The sequence below is a fragment of the Rhodnius prolixus genome, unplaced genomic scaffold (genome assembly GCF_049639745.1).
Source record: "Rhodnius prolixus isolate KJV_2025 unplaced genomic scaffold, Rpr scaffold_29, whole genome shotgun sequence".
Taxonomy (NCBI): Eukaryota; Metazoa; Arthropoda; class Insecta; order Hemiptera; family Reduviidae; genus Rhodnius; species Rhodnius prolixus.
In genome coordinates this window covers 880,183-908,050 of record NW_027411628.1, presented here as the reverse complement: position 1 = coordinate 908,050, position 27,868 = coordinate 880,183, and the positions used below count along the sequence as shown (strand labels likewise).

Genomic DNA, 27,868 nt, shown 5'->3' with positions numbered 1-27,868 from the left:
TAGATCTGATAATTTGCCAATGCCCGCAGACCTTGTATTCACATCATTCAAAAAGCTTGCCAACTTAGACATCTGAAAGAAGAATATTATCACATCATTATCAAAATATTGTTTCAATAAAAAAAAAGTATTATTACTTACCTTTGAAGTATGAAGTTAACCTCTCGAGCTGTGGGCAACGAATGACGAATTACCTTACAAGCTTCACTACTCTACCGTTACGGATGTAGCCCCCTCTATGACATCACTTATAGTTATCCAATAGAATTGCGCGCTTGTCTTCCCTCTCTCTCTCTTGCAAGTATCTCTCTCTCTTAGGTGAATCATACCTCCCACCTTTGATGCAGGACTCAACCTGTCCGTTAACTTCATATATGTTTCTTAGAAAAAACAATATTTTTGAAACTGAACTTTGCCTTTATTAGCTTTTATTGCTTTATAAATAATAAAACTTTGAATGTTTGTAGACTTAAAAACTTACTTTTTAAAAAATGTTAACACGCTTGCACAACATGTTTGAACAGGCAAGGAAAAATAATGATGACTCATACCATTGTCATATCCTCAACGTGCACAAGCTGCAGCTTAGTTTTTTCTTTTTTTTTTTTAACTAAATAAATTTTGTATATGCGCCCCTTCTTAGTTCGGCTTCCGCCTTAAGCTTCCTCACCACGTCAAGGTGGAGGTCATCGAGGAAGTTTTTATTTTTTTTTACTTTTTTATTTTTTTTAAATAATTTTATAATAATAAAAGGAATAATTGAAAAATAAAGCAATAATTTAACTTAATACATTTAATGAAATAAAACTTAAAAAGATACATACCTAAAGAAAAATATAAAAACTTAAAAATCAACTTCAAATACAAATAAAATATTTAATTTCTAATTAGTACATTATAGTGAAATAAATAAGAAATGTTTTGCTATCGAATCAGTTTATTTTAATGGTTGTTGGAATTTTAGCTGCCTTGCATCAATCGCATTCATACATTGTACAGAATCTGCACAAATCCATTCATGGTTTACGGGGATTTTACACCCCGCCAGTGACCAACATTCAGGTTTGTGTGCAACTCAATGCATTCGCCAGTGACCACATTCGTTCTTCAAGGCAAAAATATTTCCGTCTCATTCCAACCAAACTTACCGTTGAGCCAGCAATTGATGGCTTTAATTTGATATTGCGTACATTTCTCTTTACAAGTATTGTGTATAATACACTGATTTCCTGCTGTTTCTAATGAATCAAGTTTTGAACAGTCATAATCTTCTAAATTAATTACACAACAACTGTACAGATTTTGCAAAAGAAATCTTTTTTTCATAACCCTTAACAAACACAAATTTATAATTACAATCAATAAACTTGAAAAGTAGTATAAATTTGGGCATACGAGGACGTTTTTCTGCGTCGGGATCGACGACCGCGCAACGCGTCATCATGACGTCACAAGCCACACCCCTCATCCTAATTTTGTGGTCCAGATGGACGAGGGGTTAGGGGTGTGACGTCATAATGACGTCATAATGACGTCACAATACGTCAAAATGACGCAAATTAATAGAGGTATTTTCCTCCTACGTCACAAGGTATACCCCCCTCCCCCTTTATTAGTGCTAGAGTGTGTGTGTGTGTGTGTGTTCGTGTGTGTGTGTGTGTGTGTGTGTGTGTGTGTGTGTGTGTGTGTGTGTGTGTGTGTGTGTGTGTGTGTGTGTGTGTGTGTGTGTGGATGCACGAGGAGCGCGCATGCATCCTTATCCCAATTTTATTTAACAAGGATCATACCACACAAAACCGATCTTTTTGTGTCTACATTATTATTGATACACCTTGACCGTCTACCTGTTAAATCAAGGACATATCCTGTGTACATCCACCTCTCTCTCTCTCTCTCTCTCTCTCTCTCTCTCTCTCTCTCTCTCTCTCTCTCTCTCTCTCTCTCATTAAAGGGTGAGCACATCCTATGTACTGTTGTAAGATAATATGTAATAAAAAAAAAAAATGCATGCACGAGGGGCGCGCATCTGTCCTTATCCCAATTATTAATTTTTTTTTTTTTTTTTGTAAATTATTAATAATACACCTTGACCTTGTGTCTGCTAAATCAAGGACATATCCTTTGTACATCTATCAGCACATATTTAAGAATAATAGTATAACGGGGTTATGATTAAATAATAAAAAACTCCTGTGTACATCCTATGTACTGTTGTAAAAAAAAAAAAACTATAGTAAAATGATGAAATAATAATAATAATGTGTTATCTGTAGTAAGGTTGGAGAATAACGTCTTCATATAGGTAAGATTTTAGATTGCTATGCTATCCATGAAGCAGATTCAACGACCCGCTCTCCTCCATTGAATTGAAGTCCTAAGAGTGTCGTGTTTTATCTGAAGTCCTTAAAATCTTTCCTATACGAAGTGAAAAATTCTATAAATCCTTTATTCCTTTCGAATATGGCAATAAATGAAATTTGTTTTAGATAAATTAGAGGTGATGAGCTGAGTGACACACAAACCGCGCGTGTATGTTGGGCGATTGTCAATCATACAAAAAAAAAAAAATAAAAATAAAAAAAAAAGAGTGCAGAATAATTATTGTGTTTAATTTGATGATAACTATTAACATGGTCAGTTAGAAGGTGCAATGAGTCATCCTGCGACATACTGAAGGCTATCTCTATTGCATTAAGATCTATGACGCCGTATAACAATAATTATTTAAATAACTACATAATGACAAATATACTTAGAAATAGATAATGTACTGTTGTAAAAAATTTGTAAAATGATGAAATAATAATAATAGTGTGTTATCTGGAGTAAGGTTGGGGAATAACGTTTTTTAGATAAATAACACCGATCTTTTTGTGTACATAATTAATAATACACCCTGACCTTGTGCCTGCTAAATCAAAGGACATGTCCCGTGTATATCTATTTAAGAATGTTAGTAAAATGGGTTATGATTAAATAATAAAAAACAAAATTTGTTCTTTTTTTTTTTTTTTGTTTTTATAACTACACCACAAGTGTGTTCAGATGTATTACGATCACGACTTAGACAGGCAACAAAATGGAAGAATGGAAGCTTGTCATGTCACACCCTTTCTATCGCCAATTTTAACAGGATTTCTCCAGCTTAACAAATAGTAAGAAGAATGCCCTTGATTTTATGCTATTATACGTTAAACTACAGGAATTGGAAACATTATCGCAGACATTTGCATGTCACACCCTTTCTATCACCAATTTCAACAGGATTTCTTCAAATTAACAAATAGTAAGGAGAATGCAGTTGACTTTATGCTATTATACGTTAAACTACAGGAATTGGAAACATTATCGTAGATATTTGTGCAAAAAAGCGATTATAAAGACTTTCGCTATTTAAATTGTGTTTTAATATTATTAGCAAATTAGATAAACTTTACCATTGTAATTACATCGGTGTTTTTGTCTAAAAAGGTAAATAATTTTAGTTTTACATAAATAGCGTTGTATATATTTGGCTTGTAAATTTATTAAATATATAACAGTAATATTACTTATCAAATATTACTTTTCAATTTATATTACTTATTAATTATCTACATCAAAGAGGTACAAAATATTTTTAGTTTTTATTTGTTTTCTTTTTGTTTTTATTTGTTTTCTTTTTGTTTTCTTTTTTTTTTTTAATCTTATTTCTATTATTATTATTATATTGCATTTATGTTTTAGGATATGTTTTGGTTTGTTAAGGTAAATTGATAAGACTCCTCAGACGGGTTAGGCCATTGAGTCTGTCTTATGCACTTGTTTAAGTAGTTTTGTAATATTGTGGAAATTAATAAAGACTTATCTATCTATCTATTTGGCTTGTAAACTAGATGAAATAAAAACTAGACATATGACAGCAATTGCACATATCAGGAAAAGTGTCTTCACTGACAGGGTATTAGTGGGACATGTTGTTGTCTACATTGATAAGGTGTATATAAAAGCAAGCAAGCAAGGATGATAGTAAATATAAAAGATGGATGGGACTAGAATGGCAACTGTAAGTACCTCTGATATTATTATTATAAACTTCCAACAAATAGTTACTAATATTAGCAAACATATGATTGCACAGTATATGTGCTCCAGGTGCGGAGCACTCATTTTCATTCCAGCCAGCTGGACACCACCAAGGAGGTGTTCAGCATGTTTGGGCTTGTTGGTGCCGTTTATGTGAGTGTTTCTAACAATGGTTAAAGCTGAAATATGTGTTTGTTTCTAGTTTTCCTAATTATGTTTGTTATTTATACACAGCGTGGACCCCCGCCGCCAAAATCACCGCTCTCATTAGTACACCCATATGGTGAGAGAGGATAATCTAGTAAAATAAAACTAAAGTATGTTTGTCTCTATTATATTAATTGGGAAATTATTTTGTTTCCACAGGTGATACAATAAAAAAGTACGTTCTAAATGACATAATGTTTTATTTATCATACAAAATCCTCATCATATAATTTTATCAAAAGTAATATCTAATTTAGGTAAAATAGGCTTTCTAGTTTTGTGTGATGAATCAACAATCTATTAACGGATGTAAACAAGATTACAATATACACGTTTGATAAAAAGTTTGTCAATGAAATCATTACAGAGTAATCAATTGGGAGCTATAATTGAAAAAATCAAATATATAAATTTGTTAGTTAAATTTCAGCACAATTTAATACCTAGTTGGCAAAAGGTTTAACCAGGGATATAAGTTATTCGATTGCAGAAGCTAATAACACCTGCTGTTTTCACCATATTGAGCAAAACTCTATTCTTCTTCTTCTTCCTCTTCTTCTTCCGCTTCCTCCTCCAACTGCAGATTCATGGTCAACTTGTTCAATAGTTTTTGAAGTTGCTGTAATATGGTGTTTTGATTACAGACGATATTAAATAAAACCGAGGGATCTTCTATTGTCTCACTGACGCTGTCAATAAAATCATTATAACTATAAAATAAATCATTAGATTTAAAATATAAACGACCATTCGTGTGTTGGAAGGCTGTTTTAACATTACGGGGTATGCCTGGAAATAGATGTGAAACATCGCCGATAAAGGTGCTAGTAACCAAACTACCCCCGCATTCGTTCATTTTATTCACAAATGATCTGTTATAGATTATGTAAGTACTACCTCTATTTGAATGTAGAATAGCGTTTATGACATCACCGCTGCCCTCACTTCTTGACAACACTGAATGGATGTTAGATTGAGCGATAAGATGAAGGTGAGGGTAGTTAAATATATACATTTGATTGTTAGCAATCATAATAATATCATTGTTTGGTCGTTGATATATGGCCGACACGCGTATAAAATTTGTTGGCAGAAATTTTAACCACCTGTTTATGTACATGGGATGTGTGTAATCTCTTTGTAAACGAAGTGTCTGTTGTAGTGGAATTACCCACACATAATGTCTATAAAACAAAAGCAAACGTTTATTAACCACCAAAAATGCATCAATTCTTTTCATATAATGACATACGTCCAGGTATGGCTGTATTGGTGGTGGTGATGGTGGAGACGATGGTCTTTTTGTTGTTGATGGAGGCGGCGGTGGTGAAGGCGGCAAAGGTTTTCCATATAAGAATTGTATAGCATGGATTTCCTCCTGATATAGATCTAGTTCAGCAAATGTAGAAACATTCGGAAACCCATAATAGGGGTATAAAACACTTTTTCTGTTATTAGAATGACGTAACCCGAGGGCGTGACCAATCTCGTGAACTAATACCCAGAATAAGGACGAAGCATCGTTTCCTGTTGCGGGAATCGTTAAATCGAGGTGCCATTTGCTAGCCTGATTAAAATGTATCTCTGCTGTGTCCTTATCTGTACTAGGATATTCAGCATGAGCTAACACCCCACCTTTGTCGTCAAAAGCTGCATAACAATAGGTGGTTTTACTTGTAATACATAGATGTTTTCCGCGAACAAAAGCAATAGAGATATTTGGTGAATTAACCGATCGTATAAAATATAGGTTGGCATGTTTTGACCAAACGGAAAACGCCCGTTCTGCTACTTGAGAATACTGTGGAGGATATATGTACCAAGTTAGAGTATTATTGCTCCATTTAGTTGTACTAGAATCCACCATAAAGGGCATAAAATTATCCACAACACCACATCTTCGTGCATTAATCACATCTAACGTTTGTGAATTTTCCATTCCGTCTATTGGTAAATGATATTTTTCCTGTAATATGATTACAGCATTTTTCACTTCATTATCACTAATAGTAGTATTTTCACCTTTTAAATAACCAAACTTTCGTAAATATTCAATCGTAGAAGGATTATATGCGCTAATTAAATCATTTAAAAAGAGAAAGATGGTAAATAATAAAGCACCCATTTTCATCATTACTCTCTCTGTTAACCGCACAAGATCACGTTATGTACTGACCTTGAGGTGATGAGCTGAGTGACACACAAACGACGCGTGTATGTTGGGTGATTCACACAAACTTGACACACTAATTGAGGGTGTTATCAAGTGTATTAGACATTAAAAAAATTATTTTCGCATAAGGAAAAAAAAAAAACATCACATACGTTATTTATATTTATAATGTCAAAAAATAGTTAGAAATAGATACCTTACAACTGTCAATCATATGTAGAAAACTGACATACTAATTGTGGGTGTTATCACATCTATTGGACATTAACAAATATTATTGTCGCACAAGGAAAAACAACACACTCGTTAATTATATAAACACTTACATAATGCCAAAAAATATTAAGAAATAGGTATCTTACAACTGTCAATCATTCGTAGAAATAGATATCTTACAACTGTCAATCATTCATAGAAATAAATATCTTACAAGTGTCAATCATTCATAGAAATAGATATCTTACCATTGTCAATCATACATAAAAAAAAAAAAGTGCAGAATAATTATTATACGTTTAATTTGATGATAATTATTAACATGGTCAGTTAGAAGGTGCAATGAGTTATCCTGCGACATACTGAAGGCTATCTCTATTGCAATAAGATCTATGACGCCGTAGGAAATGATATCTTTCTCGCGCGCTTTTTTTTTTAAAAAAATTTTCCTTAAGTTTGTAATTGGTTGTGTTACCTTCAGGCCTCCCATATCTCTCCCCCTCTCTCTCGAGCGCAGTATATAAAATCGGTGAATAGTTGTGAGGGTTCATCCAGTAGCTCTTATGTATTACTACATGCAGTACATCATTTGATTTTTTCATCATTTAAGAACCAGGTAATTAAGTTTAACATTTTTTTGATTGTTGCTTTTTAACTTCTTTTTTTTTTTTTTTCAAAAACAAAAAACATTTTTTCTAGAATGAGCGATGAATTGTTAAAAAAATTGCAACATCCTTCAACAAGCCACAACAGAACTTACAAAAAATTATCAGAATTGGAGGTTGATAGACCTTATTTGATCTCCTCTTTTGTTAGAGTGGAGAAAACCAAATTTGGTCCTGCAATATCTGTCTTGCTATACGATAATGATGATACACCGACAGCAGTTTTTTTGCCAAAACGATATTTAACCTCTTTCACTGAGGAAGATATACAAAATTATAGAGGTATTTAAAATGTTTTTTTTATATATTTTTACTTTTTTCTTACCTATGTAGTTAAAATAATTTTTCTTTTAAGATGGTGATTTGTCCCTTATTTATAAGGGGATAAGCAAGACAAGCAAGTGTTACATGATATCATTCGAAGCATCTAAACAACATCAACAACAACAGGAGGAGGAACCGGCGAAGAAGAAGCAGAAGAAGAAGAAGGTGACCAAAGATTAGTTTTATTTTGTAAGTTCATTATGTCTAATCCGTCCTGTGTTAAATGTGGGAAAAGTTTCTCCAGACCGTACGATTTAAAGAGACATGTTGCGACATGTTCGCCAAAGAAATGCCCCAAATGTGGTAGTATATTCCGCACTTTGCTCACCTTAAAGACACATGTTTTGACATGTTCACCCAGGAAATGTCCAATCTGTGCTAGTATATTACCCAATTTGGTGTCATTATTAAATCATGTCTCTTCAGATTGTACTGCATGTGATGATGATACAACAACAACACCCCCAGTTAGGACTAGAGGCGGGAATGTACAAAATCAAAAGAAATATCGCCTATTATCCGTTCCTTTACAGGATGGTGTGGTGATTACCGCTTTAAATAGATCGGCTCAGAATATATGCATTAAAAATACTAATAATATAAAAGACCCTGTGCTATTTTTACAAGATAAACAAGGGGTACTATTAAAGTATTTACTTAAAGCCAGAGAAGATCTATTGACCTTTAAATCATCCATCTTCCTAGAATGTGTTTATAGTCGATATAGGAATTCTGATCTTGAACAATATACGGATGGAAATTTTAAAACCTCGATAGAGATTATCGACGCTAGCACCAACCTAATTCACTACCTTCAAAGAAGTTTTGCAAAACTTTTGCGCGAACTACAGGAATTTGAAACTAGTGGATCAGGTTGGAAATTACATTCCGTAGATTCCCTTGTCCTCCGATTGACTAAATATCGCCCTTTAGGTGGAAGAGCGTACATTCCTTTACCAAAGAAAATAGCCAATAAAGAAGCAATTGTCAATATACGCAATACTGATGATTACTGCTTTAAATACGCCATTCTATCTCGTCAACTGGAGAAACCCCACCGTATAACCATGTATAGAAAACTTAATCACTATTATAATTTCGATAATATTTCCTTTCCCACACCTTTAAAAGATATACTTAGGTTTGAGAAAGATAATAATGTACCGGTTAATGTTTATTCTCTAACCGAGAAGGAGAAGCAGGTTTTTCCTCTGATGATTAGTTCGAATTTAGCGGCTGTAGAACACTTTGACCTTTTATTTCTTCGTGATTTAAATACCTCTCATTATTGCCTAATAAAAAATCTCTCACGGCTTACATCTTCCCAACTTAGTGACCATCATGGTGGTGTTGTTATGTGTAAACGATGCTTTAAATCATTCACTCGTGATTATAGAACAGTGGATGGGAAAGCAGCCGAGGAACGATTAGCCGCCCATCAACTTTTCTGTAATCAACACAAACCATGTCACATTCGCATGCCCACGGAAAATACACAATTACACTTTACAAACTATCACCATAAACAACACATACCCATAGTTATCTATGCAGACTTTGAGTGTCTACTTTTACCCGTACACAGCGCACCCGGATGTTCATCCACATCATGGTCCAGACAAACACATAAACACCAGGTTTGCAGTGTGGGGGCTAAGGTGGTCTCTACGCTAGCCAGCTATCAAAAGGACATTTTCCTATATACGGGCGATGATGCGGTCCAGCAATTTATGGAATATTTACATTCCGTTGTTAAAGATGTGGAAGCCCTGTATAAGGTGATCATTCCAATGAACGCACTATCCCACCAACAACAGGAGGATATTGCTAATGCCACACATTGTGGCATTTGTGAACAGGCGTTCAACGGGTTAGAGAAGAGAGTTCACCATCATGATCACCTTACGGGTGACTTCATCTGCGTGGCCCATAATTGCTGCAACCTCAGAGTACAATTGCCGAATTTCATTCCAATCTACATGCATAACCTTAGCGGATATGATGCTCATCCGATTATATTGACTTTAGGTGTTGATCCGGGAGATGTGTGGGTAATACCAAATTCCGAAGAGAAGTATATAAGTTTTTCGAAAAAGTTTTCCGATTGCCCATCCATATGGCTTCGCTTTTTGGATACATACCGGTTTCTACCGGATACTTTGGAACATCTTATAAATAACTTGACGGAATACCCACAAATGGAGAAACAATTTCCCAACAATGACCAGAGACAGTTACTACTTAGAAAGGGCGTTTTTCCATACGCCTATATGACGGGTATGGAGAGAATGGATGAACGAGCCTTACCAGCTAAACGCTATTTCTTTAACGATTTAACCGATGAGCCCATATCCGATAGTGATTACCAGCACGCACAAAAGGTTTGGTCCTCATTCCACATGAATACACTTCGGGAGTACACAGAATTGTATCTGACAACTGACATAATTCTCTTAAGCGACATATTTGAACAATTTCGACAGGTTTGTGAGTCTATCTACTACATTGATCCTAGTTGGTATTTTACAACACCTGGCCTGGCATTTGATGCATGTTTAAAGTGTACAAAAGTTAAATTGGATCTTCTAACGGATTATGACAAACTGCTCATGATCGAATCAGAGATTAGAGGAGGCATCACTTCTTGTGTAACAAGACATGCTAAAGCCAATAACCCCTACTTACCCGACTACGACGCTACCCAACCAACCAACTATATTCTTTACATAGATGTTAACAATCTCTACGGGTTTTCAATGTCACAGTACCTCCCGATTGGTGGGTTTGACTGGGTCGAAGGAGAACAGACCATCGACATAACCACCATTCCTGATGACAGCGATATTGGGTTTATTCTAGAGGTTGATCTACACATACCTACACACTTACATGACTATTTCGCTCAGTTTCCACCACTACCACATCATCACAATAAAAAACTCTATACCACGCTGGACGACAAACACCATTATATGATACACTATAGAAATTTAAAACAGGCTCTATCCATGGGGGTTGTACTTAAACGAGTGCATAGAATATTAAAATTTAATCAATCCCCCTGGCTTAAACCCTACATTGAACTCAACACCAGCCTTAGAAAGGCGGCTAGAAATGATTTTGAAAAGGATTTCTATAAGTTAATGAACAATTCTGTTTTTGGTAAATGTATTGAAAACAAGAGGAAGCGTTTATCTATTAAGATTGTCACGTCTGAACAAGCGTTGCTCAAGCTGTCAAGAAGAGCAAACTTTAAGGATCGAACAATCTTTAATGAAAACGTTATTGCTGTTCATCTGCATAAAGAGTCCATTTACTTTGATCGGCCCATTTACGTTGGATTTTCCATTTTAGAACTTTCCAAACATTACATGTATCATTTCCATTACCAGGTCATGTTAAAATACTATACTCCTAAAGCATTAACCCTCCTCTATTCCGACACAGACTCATATCTTTATAAAATTGAAACCGACGATGTCTATGAGGATCTAATAGTATTAAAAGCACACTTTGACACTTCCAACTACCCGCCTACACACAAATGTTTTTCAAATCATAATAAGAAGGTGTTGGGTAAATTTTCCGATGAGACTGGTGGTGATCCCATTGAAGAGGTGGTTGCATTAAGGCCGAAAATGTATAGCCTTAGAATATTTAAACGAGGAATTATAAAGAAGGTGAAAGGTATCAAACGGAGTGCCGTTAATAAGATCACATTTTCTGACTATTTAAATATCTTACATAATAGAGATTGTGTTCTATATTCCTCGTTTAAAACTATACTATCTAAAAAACATCAACTATTCACCTTTGATTGCAATAAAATGAGTTTATCCTCGCTTGATGATAAACGTTTTATTTTAGGCGATGGCATAAACACGCTTCCGTTTGGTCACTATCGGCTAGACACATAACAACAACAACAACATGCACACTTTAGCCAATCTATGTTTACGCTTTACATGTGATGATGAGAGGTATTTCCAACCAATTTCACTGTTAGATATAAGTATGATTGAAATATGTAAGTCTGTAAATAGTAGAAGTGATATTTCCCTATTGGAAATACCCAAAACTATTAAATGTAAATTAATCGATGAATACTCCTATTATTGTATAGATACTTATAAACAATGTATTATCGATTTGTATTGTTTTGAAAATATCGAATTCAATGCTGGTAAACGCATGTCTGTGTCAGATTATATTGCTATATCGTATTGTTTTCCAGATAATACTTCTTTATTTTTACAACATTTTAAATCGATTAGAATAACTATTAAAATGTGTTATTATAAAAAACTTAACATTCTTTCCCATAATATTACTAATAATGACATATTATTGACCGATAGCAATTCCAATTATAATTTTTGTGTTCAATGTTGTAACTTGCTCACACCGCCTCCTAGCGGCATTTTCTGGCATTCTTACTGCACCACCATGTGCACAAACAATGGTAATCTTCTTCTATCCAGTATTATTTGTAACAAACTATTTTGGTGCTTTAATTGCATTACAACCTCACTATTTAGCGTGGAACATCTCCCCCACCCATAGTTAGCCCACCTACACCACAAGTGTGTTCAGTTGTATTACGATCGTTATTTAAAAAGGTAACAAAATGGAAGAATGGAAGCTTGTCATGTCACACCCTTTCTATCACCAGTTTCAACAGGATTTCTCCAGCTTAACAGATAGTAAGGAGAATGCCCTTGATTTTATGCTATTATACGTTAAACTACAGGAATTAGAAACATTATCGCGGACATTTGTGCAAAAAAGCGATTATAAAACTTCCACTATTTGAATTGTGTTTGGTCCACTCCGAAGTGTTTGGAGGGCCCTGATACGTGCAAATGCTGTCATATCTCTAGTTTATGTTTTAATATTATTAGCAAATTAGATAAACTTTACCATTGTAATTACATCGAAGTGTTTTTGTCTAAAAAGGTAAATAATTTTAGTTTTACATAAATAGCGTTGTATATACTTTGCTTGTAAACTAGATGAAATAAAACATGTATATATAAAAAAATGCGTTCGCCTTTTATTGAGGTGTTACAATGATGATGATGATGATGTACAAATAATAGTTCTATAAGATTAAAAACAAAAAGGTACAAATTTTGTTTTTTATTATTTAATCATAACCCCGTTATACTATTATTCTTAAATATGTGCTGATAGATGTACACAGGATATGTCCTTGATTTAGCAGACACAAGGTCAAGGTGTATTATTAATAATTTACAAAAAAAAAAAAAAAAAAATTAATAATTGGGATAAGGACAGATGCGCGCCCCTCGTGCATGCATTTTTTTTTTTTATTACATATTATCTTACAACAGTTTTGTATTGGGCTTCGAGTTTGTCTTTAGATGACCCACTGGCTCTATACACGTACAGTCATACCTATCATCACCTACGGTTCAGTGGTGTGGTGGAGGAAGACTGAACAACAGACGGCAATTAAGGCTCTAGCAAGGGTGCAGAGACTGGCCTGTCTGATGATCACGGGGGCCTTTAGTAGCACCCCTACTGCGGCGCTGGAGGTACTTCTGGGGTTGGCTCCGCTTCAATATGTTATTCAGGCGGAGGCAAGGGCCAGTGCGTACAGAATGGCGAGCAATGGGCAATGGAGGCGTATAAGTTCCTGCATTGGCCATATGATTATTTCAGATAAGGTCGACCCTGGGCCGGTTATTGACATGGCAGGGGACAGTATCTGCCCTAAATACAGTTTCGAGACTCCTTTTCAGGTGTGTATTAAACCGAGGACTGAATGGAGGGTAAACTGGACGGATCAGTACCGGAAGGGAGGCATTTGGTTTACCGATGGCTCCAAGATGGACTGTGGGACTGGGTCTGGAGTGTATGGGGTTAAACCCGAGGTACTCATTGAGAGATCTCTTGGGAGATACGCCACAGTCTTCCAGGCCGAGGTTTTTGCTATTAAAATATGTGCTGAGGAAAACCTGCGGATGGAACCTAGAAATAGGGAGATTCGCATCTTTTCGAACAGCAAGGCTGCACTGAAGGCTCTCGTATCCTTCAGAATCACCTCTTCCCTGGTCTGGGAATGCAGGAAGGCCCTAGAACTACTGGCGCGGCACAACAAAGTTCGGTTGGAATGGGTGCCGGGTCATGTGGGTATTGAAGGGAATGAAAAAGCTGATTATCTGGCCAGGAATGGGGCTAACACTCCTTTCATCGGTCCAGAGCCTGTCCTGGGGATCACCAGGGGTTCGGTTCGCGCGGCTCTCAGAGATTGGATCTGGAGGGAGCACGAAAAGAACTGGGTGATGTGTCCTGGGGTTAAACACAGCAAGACTTTGATGCCTTGGCTGTGTAAGCAAAGATCCAAAGAGACCCTGTGTTTGGGCAGAAATCAGATTACTCTGATTACAGGCCTATTCACGGGGCACGGTAGGTTCAAGAAGCATCTGCGCAAGGTGGGGCTTATCAGCTCGGAGCCGTTGTGCAGATTATGTCAGGAAGAGGAGGAAACGGCCTCTCACCTGTTGTTCGATTGCGTTGCAATCGAAAGTTTGCGCTATGAAACCTTTGGAACGTTGAGGCCGAAGGAGATAGTAGCGCAAAAACAACTAGTAGGGAAAGTCCTTGACCTCTTTAGGAGGGGAGGGTTCGCCTACTAGAACTAAGAAGGGACTGGCACAATAAGTCTTCTGTGGCTGCGGTGCCTTGGGGTATAGGTCCCGTCCCATCTACCATCTAATCTTACAACAGTACATAGGATGTGCTCACCCTTTAATGAGAGAGAGAGAGAGAGAGAGAGAGAGAGAGAGAGAGAGAGAGAGATTGAGAGAGAGAGAGAGAGGTGGATGTACACAGGATATGTCCTTGATTTAACAGGTAGACGGTCAAGGTGTATCAATAATAATGTAGACACAAAAAGATCGGTTTTGTGTGGTATGATCCTTGTTAAATAAAATTGGGATAAGAATGCATGCGCGCTCCTCGTGCATCCACACACACACACACACACACACACACACACTCTAGCACTAATAAAGGGTGAGGGGGGTATACCTTGTGACGTAGGACTTGCGTTCCTTGTGACGTAGGAGGAAAATACCTCTATTAATTTGCGTCATTTTGACGTATTGTGACGTCATTATGACGTCACACTCCTAACCCCTCGTCCATCTGGACCACAAAATTAGGATGAGGGGTGTGGCTTGTGATGTCATGATGACGCGTTGCGCGTTCGTCGATCCCGACGCAGAAAAACGTCCTCGTATGCCCAAATTTATACTACTTTGAAAATATCTCGAATCATTTCATATTCAATATCCCCGTCATTCCATTTAATTTTATGATAATAATTTTCTAACCAATAATTGGTTCTTCTACTTTTTTCACATTGTTTATGTTGGACAGGTGGCTTGAATATCCAGTGTCTGACTGATTGAAAATTATAGTCTAATAGAGAAAGCTCTTTAACAATATAACCTCCTACACTGTCTACAAAGCACTGGAAGTCAGCTATCAGCATGCCTGTTTGAGCCATACTGAACACTGAACTAGCTCTTCAAGCCTTCTTATACCATACGACGTACAATACCTGTCAAAGGATTATATTCTACCACTCTGTCGTGAATAATAAGGCAATAAGCAGTGGTGTTGGGCGGGAACATTTCTTTTGATTCAAATTCCAATCTAACATCTACCGGGCCACATTTAATAGATTCACACTGTTTAGAACAATCTATTACAATTAAGGGTGTTTTCTCTTTAAAATTTTGTAAAGAACTTAGAGGATAGAGTTGTTCTCCATAATATGACATTTGAAAGGAAGCATACATATGATATAGAATGGCAAAACGGTTAGAGGAAAAATCTACATTCAAATCGCCGTAGGGGAAAGCTTTACAATTAAGATAAAGTTTTACATTTGAAATAGAACAGTGGTCAAAGTGAGTAGCATTGCTTTCCACATTATTAGCACGTCCGGTCTGAAAAGCTAGAATGATATATCGGGGCTTTTCCATTTGACTAGATGTCTTTACTGACCAGATTTGCCTCTGAGTGGGCGGCAACAAAGGGTAATCATAGAGTTCCCAACTTCTAAAACTTAGAGCAAATACCTTAGTAGATTTAAGATGACGCATAAGAGCCAATCTCTGATGTTCGTTGACTGTTACATAGGGCAGCATCCAGCAAAGCTTCACCATTTCAATTTTACACCTCTCCACCGCTTGTTCTTCATTCAATCTGTTGAATTTATAGGCATTTCCATCTTGTCTGCTTCTAACAAGTATCAATTCTTGTTTAACATTAATCACAATTTTCTGGTAATCTTCACAAAATCCCAGCAGCGATGATAGCGGAATGCATAAATTAAAACATCCTTCCGCTGAAGTGATGTTGAGAGCATCGCTTTGAGGATAGCACCAGCCCCAGTTTGTAATATACTGGCAGCCTGCCTTAAGCGAAACCAACCCTTTAAGTGTACAAGCTATTCCTGGGTTTTTTACTCGATCTATTTCAACTCCACTTAGTTCGTATCTTATTTCATCAAATAGAAATGCAAAAGCATTATTGGTCAATTTGGATGAAACAGGAACTGCAGAGCCGTCTTCCTTTAAAAACTTGCCTTCCAAGTAGAGCAAACTTTGACTGGGTAGCGTATATAGATCTTGATGTTGTACACTAATGCGTGTTTCATCGCCTGGCAGTAGTTTTGAAGAAGCATATGGGTGATGGGAATGCAATTCTATGCACTCGATTGAATTGTCAAACTGATATCTCTCTTCCAAATCTAACACTTCCATGATGATGATAGAACGTAGTAACCTGCAGCCTGAAGAAATCGAATACTGCTGTTGGTCAGCGATGTTCGCTCGGCAACTGTTCTCACTGGAATGATGCTCTTTTTCTCCGCAAGTGTCCTTTTATCGCCTCTTCTAATAACTAACCCCATCTCCGTCTAGTGATCAAATGGCCAACTTCAGTTGTGAGCCTCTCTTTTATAAGACATCCAGCAGGAAGAGTAGACAAAGCTGGCCGCAGTTGTTAGTGCCAACTTTCTGATACTGCTTCCTGTTCCATGAAATTCGACTTCCCTTAACATATCGGACAAATTCAGCAGGGGGATTGGCACCACTGCTATCGAAGAATTGAACATATTCTCCTCTCTTCTTGTAAGAAACCCAGTGAGTACCACTGCCAACACTGCTATCCAAATTAAAAATGGCTCGTTCATTTTTCCAAGGTTTCTTTGGAAATTCATCAATCATGAATACTCCTCTGAAATGAGGAATTTTATTTGATTTCGCCAACTTAATTAGATCAAAATTACTTAGCCGCAGGCGAGGTAGCGTATCCAGCATTCGTTTAGCTTTTCCACTCAATTTTGAAGATTTGCCACCCATTCGTCTAGGAGTGGGGATGATTCTCTTCTTTTTCTTCTTATCTTTAGCACGTCTCATGATAAGCTAAAACGTTGTTAGTTGTTTCTGGCTTTATATATGAACATTTTTAACATTCTCCCAACTGTTGTATGAATTATCTAAGCCCAACCATTTCACCAAAATTCTATCACCTTTCCGTTTAATAACCTTCTCCACTAGGTAACTGTCGGGATGTTTGGCCAGCTGCGGTTCCTCTTGATAGAAACCTCCAGCAATCATTTGCCCCTTATAATCTTTCAGATGATAGGTGATCGGTATGGTATTTTTCACTTCAGCAACTTTAAATATTTCTGTAGACCATGAAGGGCAGTAGCCTTTAGCAAATTGAGCTTTATATTTGGATATGCGTACATGATCACCAGCTTTGAACTTGGGAATGCTGGCGTTTTTCAAAGTTTTCTTCGCATATACTTCACGTAACAGCTGCTCTTCTATTTCTTTTCCCCGCACTGAAGCCGGTGTCATTTTGATAGTTCTGTGTTTAGTGTTATTATATTTGTTCACTAGCGATTTAATACTGGTTAACCAGTCGTACGATCCTTGGAGACTAAATTTTTTCCACATTGCCGCTTTCAGAGTACGATTGAATCTCTCCACTATTGAAGCTTTTAAGTTACTATAGTAGAATAGTGATTTATACCGTTCACGTTCATCAGCTTGCCAAATATCTTGTTGTAAAACTCTTTTCCATTATCCGTTTGCAAATTGTTTGGCTTCCGTTCGGCTAATACTTTCACGAATGCTTGATTAACTTCCTGGGCTGTCTTATTCTTCAGAGGGATCGCCCATGCATATTTGGAGAAACAATCAATCACGGTCAACAGATATTTGTGGCCTTTATTGAATCTAGCGTAGGGTATTAGTTCCACCAAGTCGGCTTGCCATAGGTCATCCAAGCCCTTCAGAAGGACTGCTCTTCTCTTGAACACTCTTCTTGCTGGTCTGTGCAACTCGTTTACAATCTGTTCCTTAACAGAGGCCATGATGAAATGAAGCTTGTTCATGTCCACACTACGCTATTATACCTCCATCTCTCAGCTGGGCTTCAATACTTTTTATTTCCGCGCTGGCATTGTTGGTGCCAAGTAAGCTTCTTAATCGATCTACAAGCATGTTAGGATCTACATATCCGGCACCTCTTTTTGTTGAAAATAATTTTGAAATCACATTCTTGTATTTCATGTTTGTGTTCAGAACTTTAATTGGTCCGGAAGGGCTGTGCCCTTCTCTATGAGCGTTCGTCTGTTGCAGTATGCTCTTATAATTGATATAATCCGTCTTTTTCACCATAGACAAGTTTGGATTTGTCAAGAATAATAACTCGAAAAGACCTGGTGTGCCGAAATAGGTATTGTCACCAACAGATAGAATATCTTTGCTGATGGAGACCACTGAGTCACCAATACTAAATCTCCGGCCGTCATAAACTACACCATATATCATATCCAAGTCCTTGGTCTCATTTTTAATAAATTTTTTGATATATTTTGAGGACATTTCTCCAACTTCCTTCAAATATTTTGCTGAAATTTCCTTCCCTTCGGGCGTTTGTGCTTGTTCTCGTACCTCTTGAAGCGGGCTGGTTGCTTCAGCAGAAGCAGAAGAAGATAACTTTAGAACTTCCGGTCGCTTTGGGGTTGAAAGTTCTTCATGCCATGTTTTTGTAAATCTTGACGGCGGTGTTGTAGCCGATTCCAGCTTTAGAAATTTTAGTCTCTTTGGAGGTGGAAGGGGTGTTTCACAAGTAGCTACTTCTGGTTTAGGAGATTGTTTTAATTCAAGTGGTGGCTTTTCCTGCTTTTCCACCAATGCTTTCAATGGACTCAATAAAGGTTGATATTTCATTTTCAAATATTCATCGGTCTCCTCTCTGTTTCTCTTCAATAAATTACACTTTTCTTGAATCGCCTTTCTGGTTTCGATTATTTCACGCATAACAAAGTCACTAGTTGACCCCTCCATGGCTCAATGAACAATGATCTTCAAGTACGTAGTTAAGGTATTTTATAGGCTTCGAAACCTTTTCGATACCTTCCCTCAGTAATCTGTCTATCTTTGTCCAACTCTAGAAAACCATATCTATTTTCTTTCCAACACCAGTGGCAAATTTTTCTAAAAGTTTTGAATTCCATATCGGAATTGATATGGTCATCGTAAATTCTTCTCAAATTTAATTCATCTTGCCGAAAGAGTATTAGGAAATTTGCATTTTCTCTTACTAAGTGCTTAGGAACTCTAGTATAACTTTGACTTAGATAAAATATATCAACTCCACTGTGGCGCCCCATACAAAAATAGGCTCTTACATTATCTTGCTTGTCACATGCTATATCATCGAAAATAATTATTGAATTTGGCAGGGCCTCTTTAGGTGGGGGAACTTGAGAATTGTCTTCAAATTCGCAGTACCCAATATCTTTTAAAGGTTCTAAAATTTGAGCTAGCTTCCGGTACTTGGGCTGTTGTAATGACTTTGCAAACAAATATATATTTTCATATCTCAACCCCTTTGGATCGTATATTAAGCTCAACATCAGGTTAGTTTTCCCACAATTGGACGGCCCACTTATTAAACATCTAATGGAATCTGGGAAAAGCTGACCGTGTTTGGAGCATTTCTTGGAAGAGGGCCTGTCGTCAAGATTTTGCACGGAGAGGGTGTGATGTTGCTTTATCAAGCGCATGATGAGAACTAATAAGGAACGCTCTCTCGCTTCTGTATATATATAACTAAGCTATATACATGGCACAGGAAATCTATCTACACTGCATTCACACACCCGACACCAACATTCACACATCCTATTTACATAAAATAAAATAACTTAAACTAAAATACCCACCACCTTTTTTTTTATTTATTAATTTTTTTAATTTTTTTTTTATTTTAATAAACTATTAATTAGAAAAAACTTAATACTAAATACTAATAATAAATAGAAAAAAATATTTACAAAAAATAATAATATATGGAAAAAAATATTTACAAAAATACGTTTAAAAAAAATTAATAAATAAAGATTGACTAGAACAAAAAAAAAAGACCTACTCTAAAAAAGGTAACCATGTACATAGTATATGAAATATATATATTTACAAAAAAAATCCACAACTTTACACAGGCAAGTCCGCTATGGTAAAGTGGCCATGGGCGAGAGTATGTACACGATCGACTAGATGGCGTTTGTCGTCGTGGGGCGAAAGGGATACTTTTCTCTGTTCGACGGAAAAGAGTTTATGTTCTTTAGAAATTATTGTTCTAAACGTGGTTGTAAACTCTTTTCCCTCGAACAGGGCAGCCATATAATCATCAAAGGTGATTTTTTTTATCTACGGCTGCCTTCTTTATCCCTTTCGCCCGCTTCTTCTCTAGGCCGCGGATGCGTACTGCGTACATCTTTGCGCGGAGGCCCACGAATTCAGAGACAGGCTCTCCACTGTCTTCATCCTTGAACTTCCCCAACACCTTCTTGTTTCTATTGTTTTTACATGGATGTCCGTCTGGGTAGTCGCTGGTGTCAAATTCGTCCATCATTGTAGTTATGTCCTCGTAAAAGTCTTTCGTCTTTACTAAGTACATGAGGCTGTCAGTGTCTGTATATAACAATTTTAGTTTGTCAGGTCCGTATTTTGTCAGCATTGTAGCGTAGTGAAAGTCATACATCCGGACTTTGGACAGATCAAGAATGGCCATCCCAACATAGATTGGTTTGTTCATCGTGATCTGTTCAAAGTCCAGATGTACAGCAGTCAGCGTCTCAGAGTAGATCGTCCTGTCTTTAAAAGTAGGTTTCGCTATTAGTTTCCGTATTCTACGTTCGTCAGTTACTAGTTCTATTTTTGTTCGTTTTCGTACGTCCTCCATGAATTTGCCAAATACTGCGTTGTTCATTAGTTTGTAGAAGTCTTTGTCAAAGTCGTTGGTCGCCTGTTGTCTCATTTGGGTGTTGAGGTCGATGTAGGGACGAAGCCAACGGGACTGCCTGAATCGCAGCGCTCTATGTACGCGTACCAACCGCAGACCTAAACCCATAGCCTGCCTCAAGTTGACGAAGTGAACAACGTATTTCTCCCTGTTGGTCAATGGAGCCAACAATTTCTTATTAACCTGACCCGGAGGCACCCTATTCTCCGGGAGAAGGGGGAAATCGTTGTGCAGTTCGTGCAACTCGGCCGGATACTCAATATCGGCTTCGACAATATACCCGAAGGGACCATCTTCCTGCATATTGCCCCAGTCTAGAGTATCCGGATCAGATACCCATTCGAAATCCCCGTAAGGAAGCGGATTTGACATTGCCCACCCGTACAAATTATTTGCATCTAGGTTGGCAACGTAGCTAGATTCCTTATGGGGACCTCGATCTGGGTACAGATAAGCATTATCAGCTTTACCATAGCGAAGACTGCATTGGCAAATGCCACCCCTAATGCCCCGCTCAACCATCAGGAGCTGGTCATAATCAGTGAGTAGATCTAACTGTACCCCTGTACACTTCAGCATGGCATCCCAAGCCAGTCCTGGGGCCGTGAAATACCAGGCAGGGTCCAGCGAATATGCTCTTATGCAAACATCTCTGAAATTTTCAAAGATGTCACATAAGAGCATTACGTCTACTTTAAGGTAGAGTTCGCTGTACCCCCCTAGGGTTCTAATTTCAAAGGCCTCCCAAACTGACTGGGCATGCTGATAGTCTTCGTCCGAGATGTGACATTCATTAAGGGTGCTATAGAATGCCTCCTTAGGGGGTAGAACCGTCTCCCTAAGTTTCTCGAACGAATCTGTGTAGTCATAGGGGTACACTCCTTTTCTTACGACCAGATCCATCTTGTCGGCCGGGAAGAATTTGCCCGTGTCTATAAATTTATTGTTGGGCAAATTCTTGGACAACCTATCTAAGCTAGAAGACATGAAACGGAAGGTGTCCACAAATCTGACGGTTAGAGCGCCCACTTGCTTGCTAAATGAGATGTATTTCTCTTCGCTGTTGGGGATGACGTCAATGCGACTTGAGTCATACCCCAACTGGCGAACAATAAAGTGGGCGTCATAGCCGCTCAGATTGTGGAGGAAGACGGGAAGGAAACGAGGAGTGCGGTAAAGGATATTGCAGGAATTGTGAGCAGGACCACGATACACACCAGTGATGTGATCGTGATCCGCCACTTTAGGATCGGATCTATTGAAGGGAAGATTACAGAGGTGACATTTTGGGGACCGTTTAAAGTCTTCCAGCTGAGATGGTGTCAGGGGTAGCATTGGCCGCTTAATGGAGTATACCAGAGCCACCTTCTCGGCCACCGCCTTTATGTAAGCCATAAATTTCTCTGCGGAATCTTCACCCGTATAGATGTAAGGTTCCGCAGGAAAATCGGAAGGAAGACAGTGGCGTATGTCTTCTGCAACTTTTACATAAGTGCAGAAACTCATAGGAAGGTGGCTCTGGTAGGGAGTTGTGTGACCGACCCACATTATTTCCGTTTGTATCAATTTTTTTTAAAATTGCCTCAAAATCAGCATAAACGACGAAGGGAACCCTAATTTGATTTTGTATTTTTGTGAAAGATATTTTTGGAGGGGTCCCATCGTCGTTACAGGTTGGCAATACAATCCGGGTCGGTCTATTTACTCCACAATACTCCATATGTTCCCTCACCCGCTCGGCGATGCTTTCACCATCCATGTTGAAATGGGTAAAGCACCGCTTGCAAACGTGTACCCTTTGTTCATGAGCAGTAATTTGACGGACCACTAATTTATTAAAATCTTTGATGTAAGTGTAGTGGCTCCGTCCATTCTCTAAAGTCAGGAGAAGGAGATCGCGATGGTCTTCCTTCTCCTGTTTTACCATCTTTAAAGGGTACACGTTTCCTTTCTCTCCAAGGGTGAAAACATTTATCGTGATGTTGTTGTACTTTTCAAATTTTTTCACCTCTTGGAGAGGAGTGGGGAAGGAAATGCAGTCAAAATTGTACCTGTGCTCTATATTAGCATACTTACTAACGCGTTGTGGATTCTTTGTGATGAAGCAAGAGAGTAACGCGTACTGAAAACACCGGTCATCTGTATTTTGGACATTGATGACGGCTTTTTTATTGGCAATGTGAGGAGGAAGGGGAATGAAGCTGGAGCCACCGAGAGGGGTAAATTTATTTACTTTTAAGAGGACTCCGTCGAACTCTTTTAGGCACCAGCCGCTCCCCTTTAGTCCTCCATCTCTACTATAATCTTCTTGAAGCTCTCATTAAGAGAGTCGTCGATGGAGGAGTCTTCATAAATTACTTTGTTCTTACTCTTGAAGGCGCGATCACAAGTTTCACCTTTGATGTTTTCAAAGGTCGCCTCCAAGACCAAGTTATATTTCAGGGGAGAATCGCTGTCTGCCATTACTTCCTGAAGCAGACGACGCAATGTTTCTATCTGACCTGTTAGAAATTCCATTGCGTCGACTGCCCCGGAACTTGGAAGGAAAAAAGTTCGAAGAGTCCTCCCAAAGGCTGACTCCACTTCGTATAAATGGCCTTGAGCTGCCTCAATACGAGCTCGTTTTGCCATGACTGGTGTTTCAGTACCGCAGCGTCGCGAATGAGCAAGCATCGTTTTTCGAGAAGAATACCTTTCTCTACAATTTGGACATTGACGAGATTGCTCATTTGCGGCGCAAGCACGTTCATGACGTTCCTTAAAGTCCATTAACATTTTTGCACAATACTGACACTCCATTATTATTAAAATAGTGAGAGACACAAAATAATAAATACAAATATATATATATTTATAAAGCGCGAATATTTAAAAATTATTAATAAAAATGAATAAACAATATAAACTATACTAAGATTAAATTACTAAAGAAATATATTGTAAAGTTTTTCTAAAAAAAAAAAACTTTACTTACACAACTAATGCCTGCCACTAGTTATTAAATAATATGGGTTTGATTAACTAATAAAACTCGCTAAAGTTTGTAAGTAATAACCTGATTTATTCACACATTAACATTAACTAACATTAACATTTACAAGCAACTAACGCTATTCATTACAGTCACCATTTACAACAGTCACAACAGTTTACTGTTACTTACTCACTTCGTAACGCCACAAAACTGTTCCCCGACTGACCACTGGTCCGCACTGCACCGAATTGCACTAGTCTCAGCTGCACTAACACAGCTCTACTCATCAACTGACTAATTGCCCAACTAGCTACCACTGAAGCACTCCGCAACACTGACTCTCCAAGACTAACTCATAAACTTGACTAATAACTATAAACTCTAATAACTCCTTAAAACTTGCTTGAAACTTGATTAACACTTGATTAGAAACTGACTTCTCCAGCTGTGTCGGCCTCCTTTTAACTGCGTGCCTCCCTCCAACTGGGACTGCCCTCCTCCAACTCTCTGAGCATAAGTTTCCACGCCCTCCTGACGTTCATTGGCTGGAGAAAACATACTGCCACCACCTCAGCTGTGAGCCGCCTCCTCCCATTCTCCGTCTCTCTCCAACTCCGTCTGTCTCACTCTCACCTGTCAATCACAGGATGGGAAACACATATGCCACCACCCCAACTGAGGCCTTTCTCTTAGCTGGCTTTTACACAGGTCACTAACTCCTTGAACAATCTAGCCCTTTTCTTTCTAGTTCAAGTAAAGACCGGCCCTTTTGTCTACACAGTGGTGGCCTGTTACCGGCTTTAGTCGCTTAACCCCTAGAACAATCTAGGCCTTTCTTTTCTGCCACAAGTAGATACCGCCCCTTTTGTTTATGCAGTGGCGGCCTGTTACTGACTTTGGTCGTTCAACCTCTAGAACAATCTAGGCCTTTCTTCTCCGCCCAGGTCAACTTCGTTACAATATACAAAAAGTAAAATTAACTGTATAAAATGAAATTAAAAATTGAAAACTTAGAAAAAATGAAATACAAAAAAGTGAACTAATAAAAAATATGAATATATATATATTTGTAAAAAATTAATAAAAAATAGTACTTACAATACAAAGAAAGCAGGATGTTGGAAAAGTTGTTGACACTAAGAACACTAAACACTGTATGACCGCAGCAGAATTCGGAGCGACTTTTATAACATCAGAAGAATCGATTATGATAATCGATTATTAGTAAAAACACGAAATGCTATTGGCTAACAATAAGTGACGTCACGCCCAAGGGTGGGAGACATCAGTTAGTTACTGACCAATTCAAACAGGGCAAGCTCAGACATGCAAGTTGAGCAATATTAAGCTATATACAAATTATGTGATAAATAAAGAAAAGTAAATTAAAACATTTATATTTTATTAAAAAGTTCAAAGTTCAATTTACTTTTAACTTCATAATAACAAAAAAACGGTTAAAGCGAAAGAGGCAGCTGGCTACATGTCCAGACTTGTTGGAGCATGTTCAGGTAATCATACGTGTCATCCTATTGAGACTATAGGAAGGGAAGGGGGGCTTGCTACAGAGACCTGTCCAGAGAGGCAATCAGTTGGAAAAAAAGATGCAATTCTATTGGCTAGTAAGAGTGTGACGTAATTGTGGTGGGGGGTTAATGCTAGTATCGCAGTCCAAATGCCAGTTCGGGTTTAGTTTTCAGTGAGTGTAGGTCGCGTCATCAGCAGCGGAAGCAGTCCAGGTGGAGGGGGTAAGGAAATAGTTTTTTTCTATTACCTAAAGTGAGGTTATCCATTTTTATTTAAGTTCAATATTTTTGTGATAGTGGGGGTAATTTAAATTTAAAAAAAATTCTTGGTAAGGGGGGTTAGATTTTTTAAAAAATAATTCCAAGTTAAAACATAAGAGAACATTCAAAACTAGAGTAAGCGAGACTACCACTGTGGCCGACTGGTGCAGATGACGTGTCTACCAGCACGAAGGTTGTAGGATCGAATCCCAGGTAAGTAAAAATAATTAAAATAAAAAAAATTCACCCTCCTGTCTATCAATTGGCGAGGGGAGTGGAGGTATGTTTTATTAGCTGGTACGAGGTCCTCCATCTTGTGGTCTACAGCTGGTATGAGGTCTGCCAACTTGTGGTCATCAGCTGGAACGAGGTCCGCCATCTTGTGTATTACAGCTGTTGGAAGAGACGCCGTCTTGTAGGAGGAGCTTAGGAGGCCAACGTATACGACGACCTAGGGGTGGTGGGAGTGGAGGGGGTAAAGGCAGGTGTCATGTGATAGGAGTAGGACTAGGGTGGGGGTAAAGGGATGTCGTCGAATACGCTGATTGGTCGATTAAGAAGGGTGGGGGTATGAGTGGGGTAAAGGGGGTGTCATCGAATTCGCTGATTGGTCGATTAAAAGGGTGGAGTGGGGGAAGGGGCGTGGCCTAAAGCCCTCGTCGAGTTCGATGATTGGTCAATAAGGTGGGGTGGGGGTCGTGGCTTAAACCCTCGTCGAAATCGATGATTGGTCAATAAGGAGGGGTGGGGGTAGGGTTAGGGGAAAGGGGTGGGAGGGAAGGAGATGGCCGCCATTTTGTAATTTAGGTGTGCCAGAACGCCAAATCCTATCTACTTATATCAATTTTTCTCATATAAATTGACACGCGATTATCTCGTTTAATAAAGGGCAAAAACGATGAAATTTGGTGAATCGCCGGCACAAACGAAGCCCAAACGAACGGTAAAAAAAAATTTTCAAAAAGTCAAAAAATAAAAAGTAGCCTGACCAAATTGACATGCGAATATCGCGCTTCATAATACTGCACAAACGAGGCTAAAGATTGGAAAAAGAAACTTCGATAAAATGAAATGTTGTATCAATTTTTGACATATTAACTTGACACGCTAATATCTCGCTTGGTATGGCGGCACAAACGAAAAAACTTTCGATATTATTCAAATAGTGATTTGTAAAGTTGTAGGTAAAAGAAAACTATTATTATTTGCTGAATTAGATAAGTATTGATGGGTAAATATAAACCATACAGCCGCTGGTTTATGATGGCGGTTAGATACTTTAGTTACGTAGAGATGCGCTGCTGCCGTCAGTATGTCAATAACAGTTATTTTATAATAACTTCTTTTTTATTACGGTACCAACGACGAAACATCGTGAATCGCCTGCACAAACGAAGAAAAAGAAAATGGCAAAAAGGAATTTTGAAAAACTCAAAAAATAAAAAGTGGCCAGCCGAAATTGACCTGCGAATATCTCGGCTAATAATGCGGCACAAACGAAGAAACAAGCTGAAGCGCCGGCAAAAACACGTCACAAACGAATGACAAAAAGGAATTTTCAAAAAACTCAAAAAATAAAAAGTGGTCATACCAACTTTACATGCAAATATTTCGGCTAATAATGCTAAAGAGAATGAAAATGGAAATTTCGAAAAATCTTAAAGAGAAGCGAAATTGCATGTCCAACTTCCGTCTAGTTGATATGGTCTCATTAACTACTTAATAACTTTTTTATTTTTGAGCTAAATGGCTGACATTTGGTGAATGGCCGGCACAAACGCGGCACCAACGAATGGTAAAAATTTTTTTCAAACAACTCAAAAAATAAAAAGTTGGCAGACCTACCTGACATGCGATAGTCCCAGTTAATAATGCGGCACAAGGACAGAAAATTGGTAAACCTCCGGCAAAGACGAGGCCAAAGAGAATAGTAAAAAGAAATTTGGAAAAATCTTAAAGACAACCGAAATCGCATGTCCAACTTCCATCAATTTGGTATGGCCACTTTAAATCTTTAATAACTTTATCAATTTATGAGCTAAATAGCTGAAATTAGTTGAATGGCTGGCACAAACGAATGGTAAAAAGAAAT

At 37.9% G+C, this 27,868-nt stretch overlaps 2 protein-coding genes across 2 annotated transcripts; one reads left to right on the top strand and one right to left on the bottom strand.

The window, feature by feature from the left end:
- Nucleotides 1–3,666: 3,666 nt before the first annotated feature.
- LOC141459941 (matrix metalloproteinase-25-like) lies at nt 3,667–6,207 on the bottom strand. Its single transcript, XM_074139500.1, has one exon. It carries the CDS (start codon nt 6,146–6,148, stop codon nt 4,805–4,807), a length of 1,344 nt encoding a protein of 447 aa, XP_073995601.1. The 5' UTR covers nt 6,149–6,207; the 3' UTR covers nt 3,667–4,804.
- Nucleotides 6,208–7,726: 1,519 nt separating this feature from the next.
- LOC141459915 (uncharacterized) lies at nt 7,727–11,567 on the top strand. The gene has a single exon (XM_074139479.1). It carries the CDS (start codon nt 7,851–7,853, stop codon nt 11,565–11,567), a length of 3,717 nt encoding a protein of 1,238 aa, XP_073995580.1. The 5' UTR covers nt 7,727–7,850.
- The last annotated feature ends 16,301 nt before the right edge of the window (nt 11,568–27,868 follow it).

Excerpts from the sequence above, each read along its gene's own strand:
- LOC141459941 (XM_074139500.1), bottom strand. The coding sequence starts at position 6,148 with ATGCCCTTTATGGTGGATTCTAGTACAACTAAATGGAGCAATAATACT.
- LOC141459915 (XM_074139479.1), top strand. The coding sequence starts at position 7,851 with ATGTCTAATCCGTCCTGTGTTAAATGTGGGAAAAGTTTCTCCAGACCG.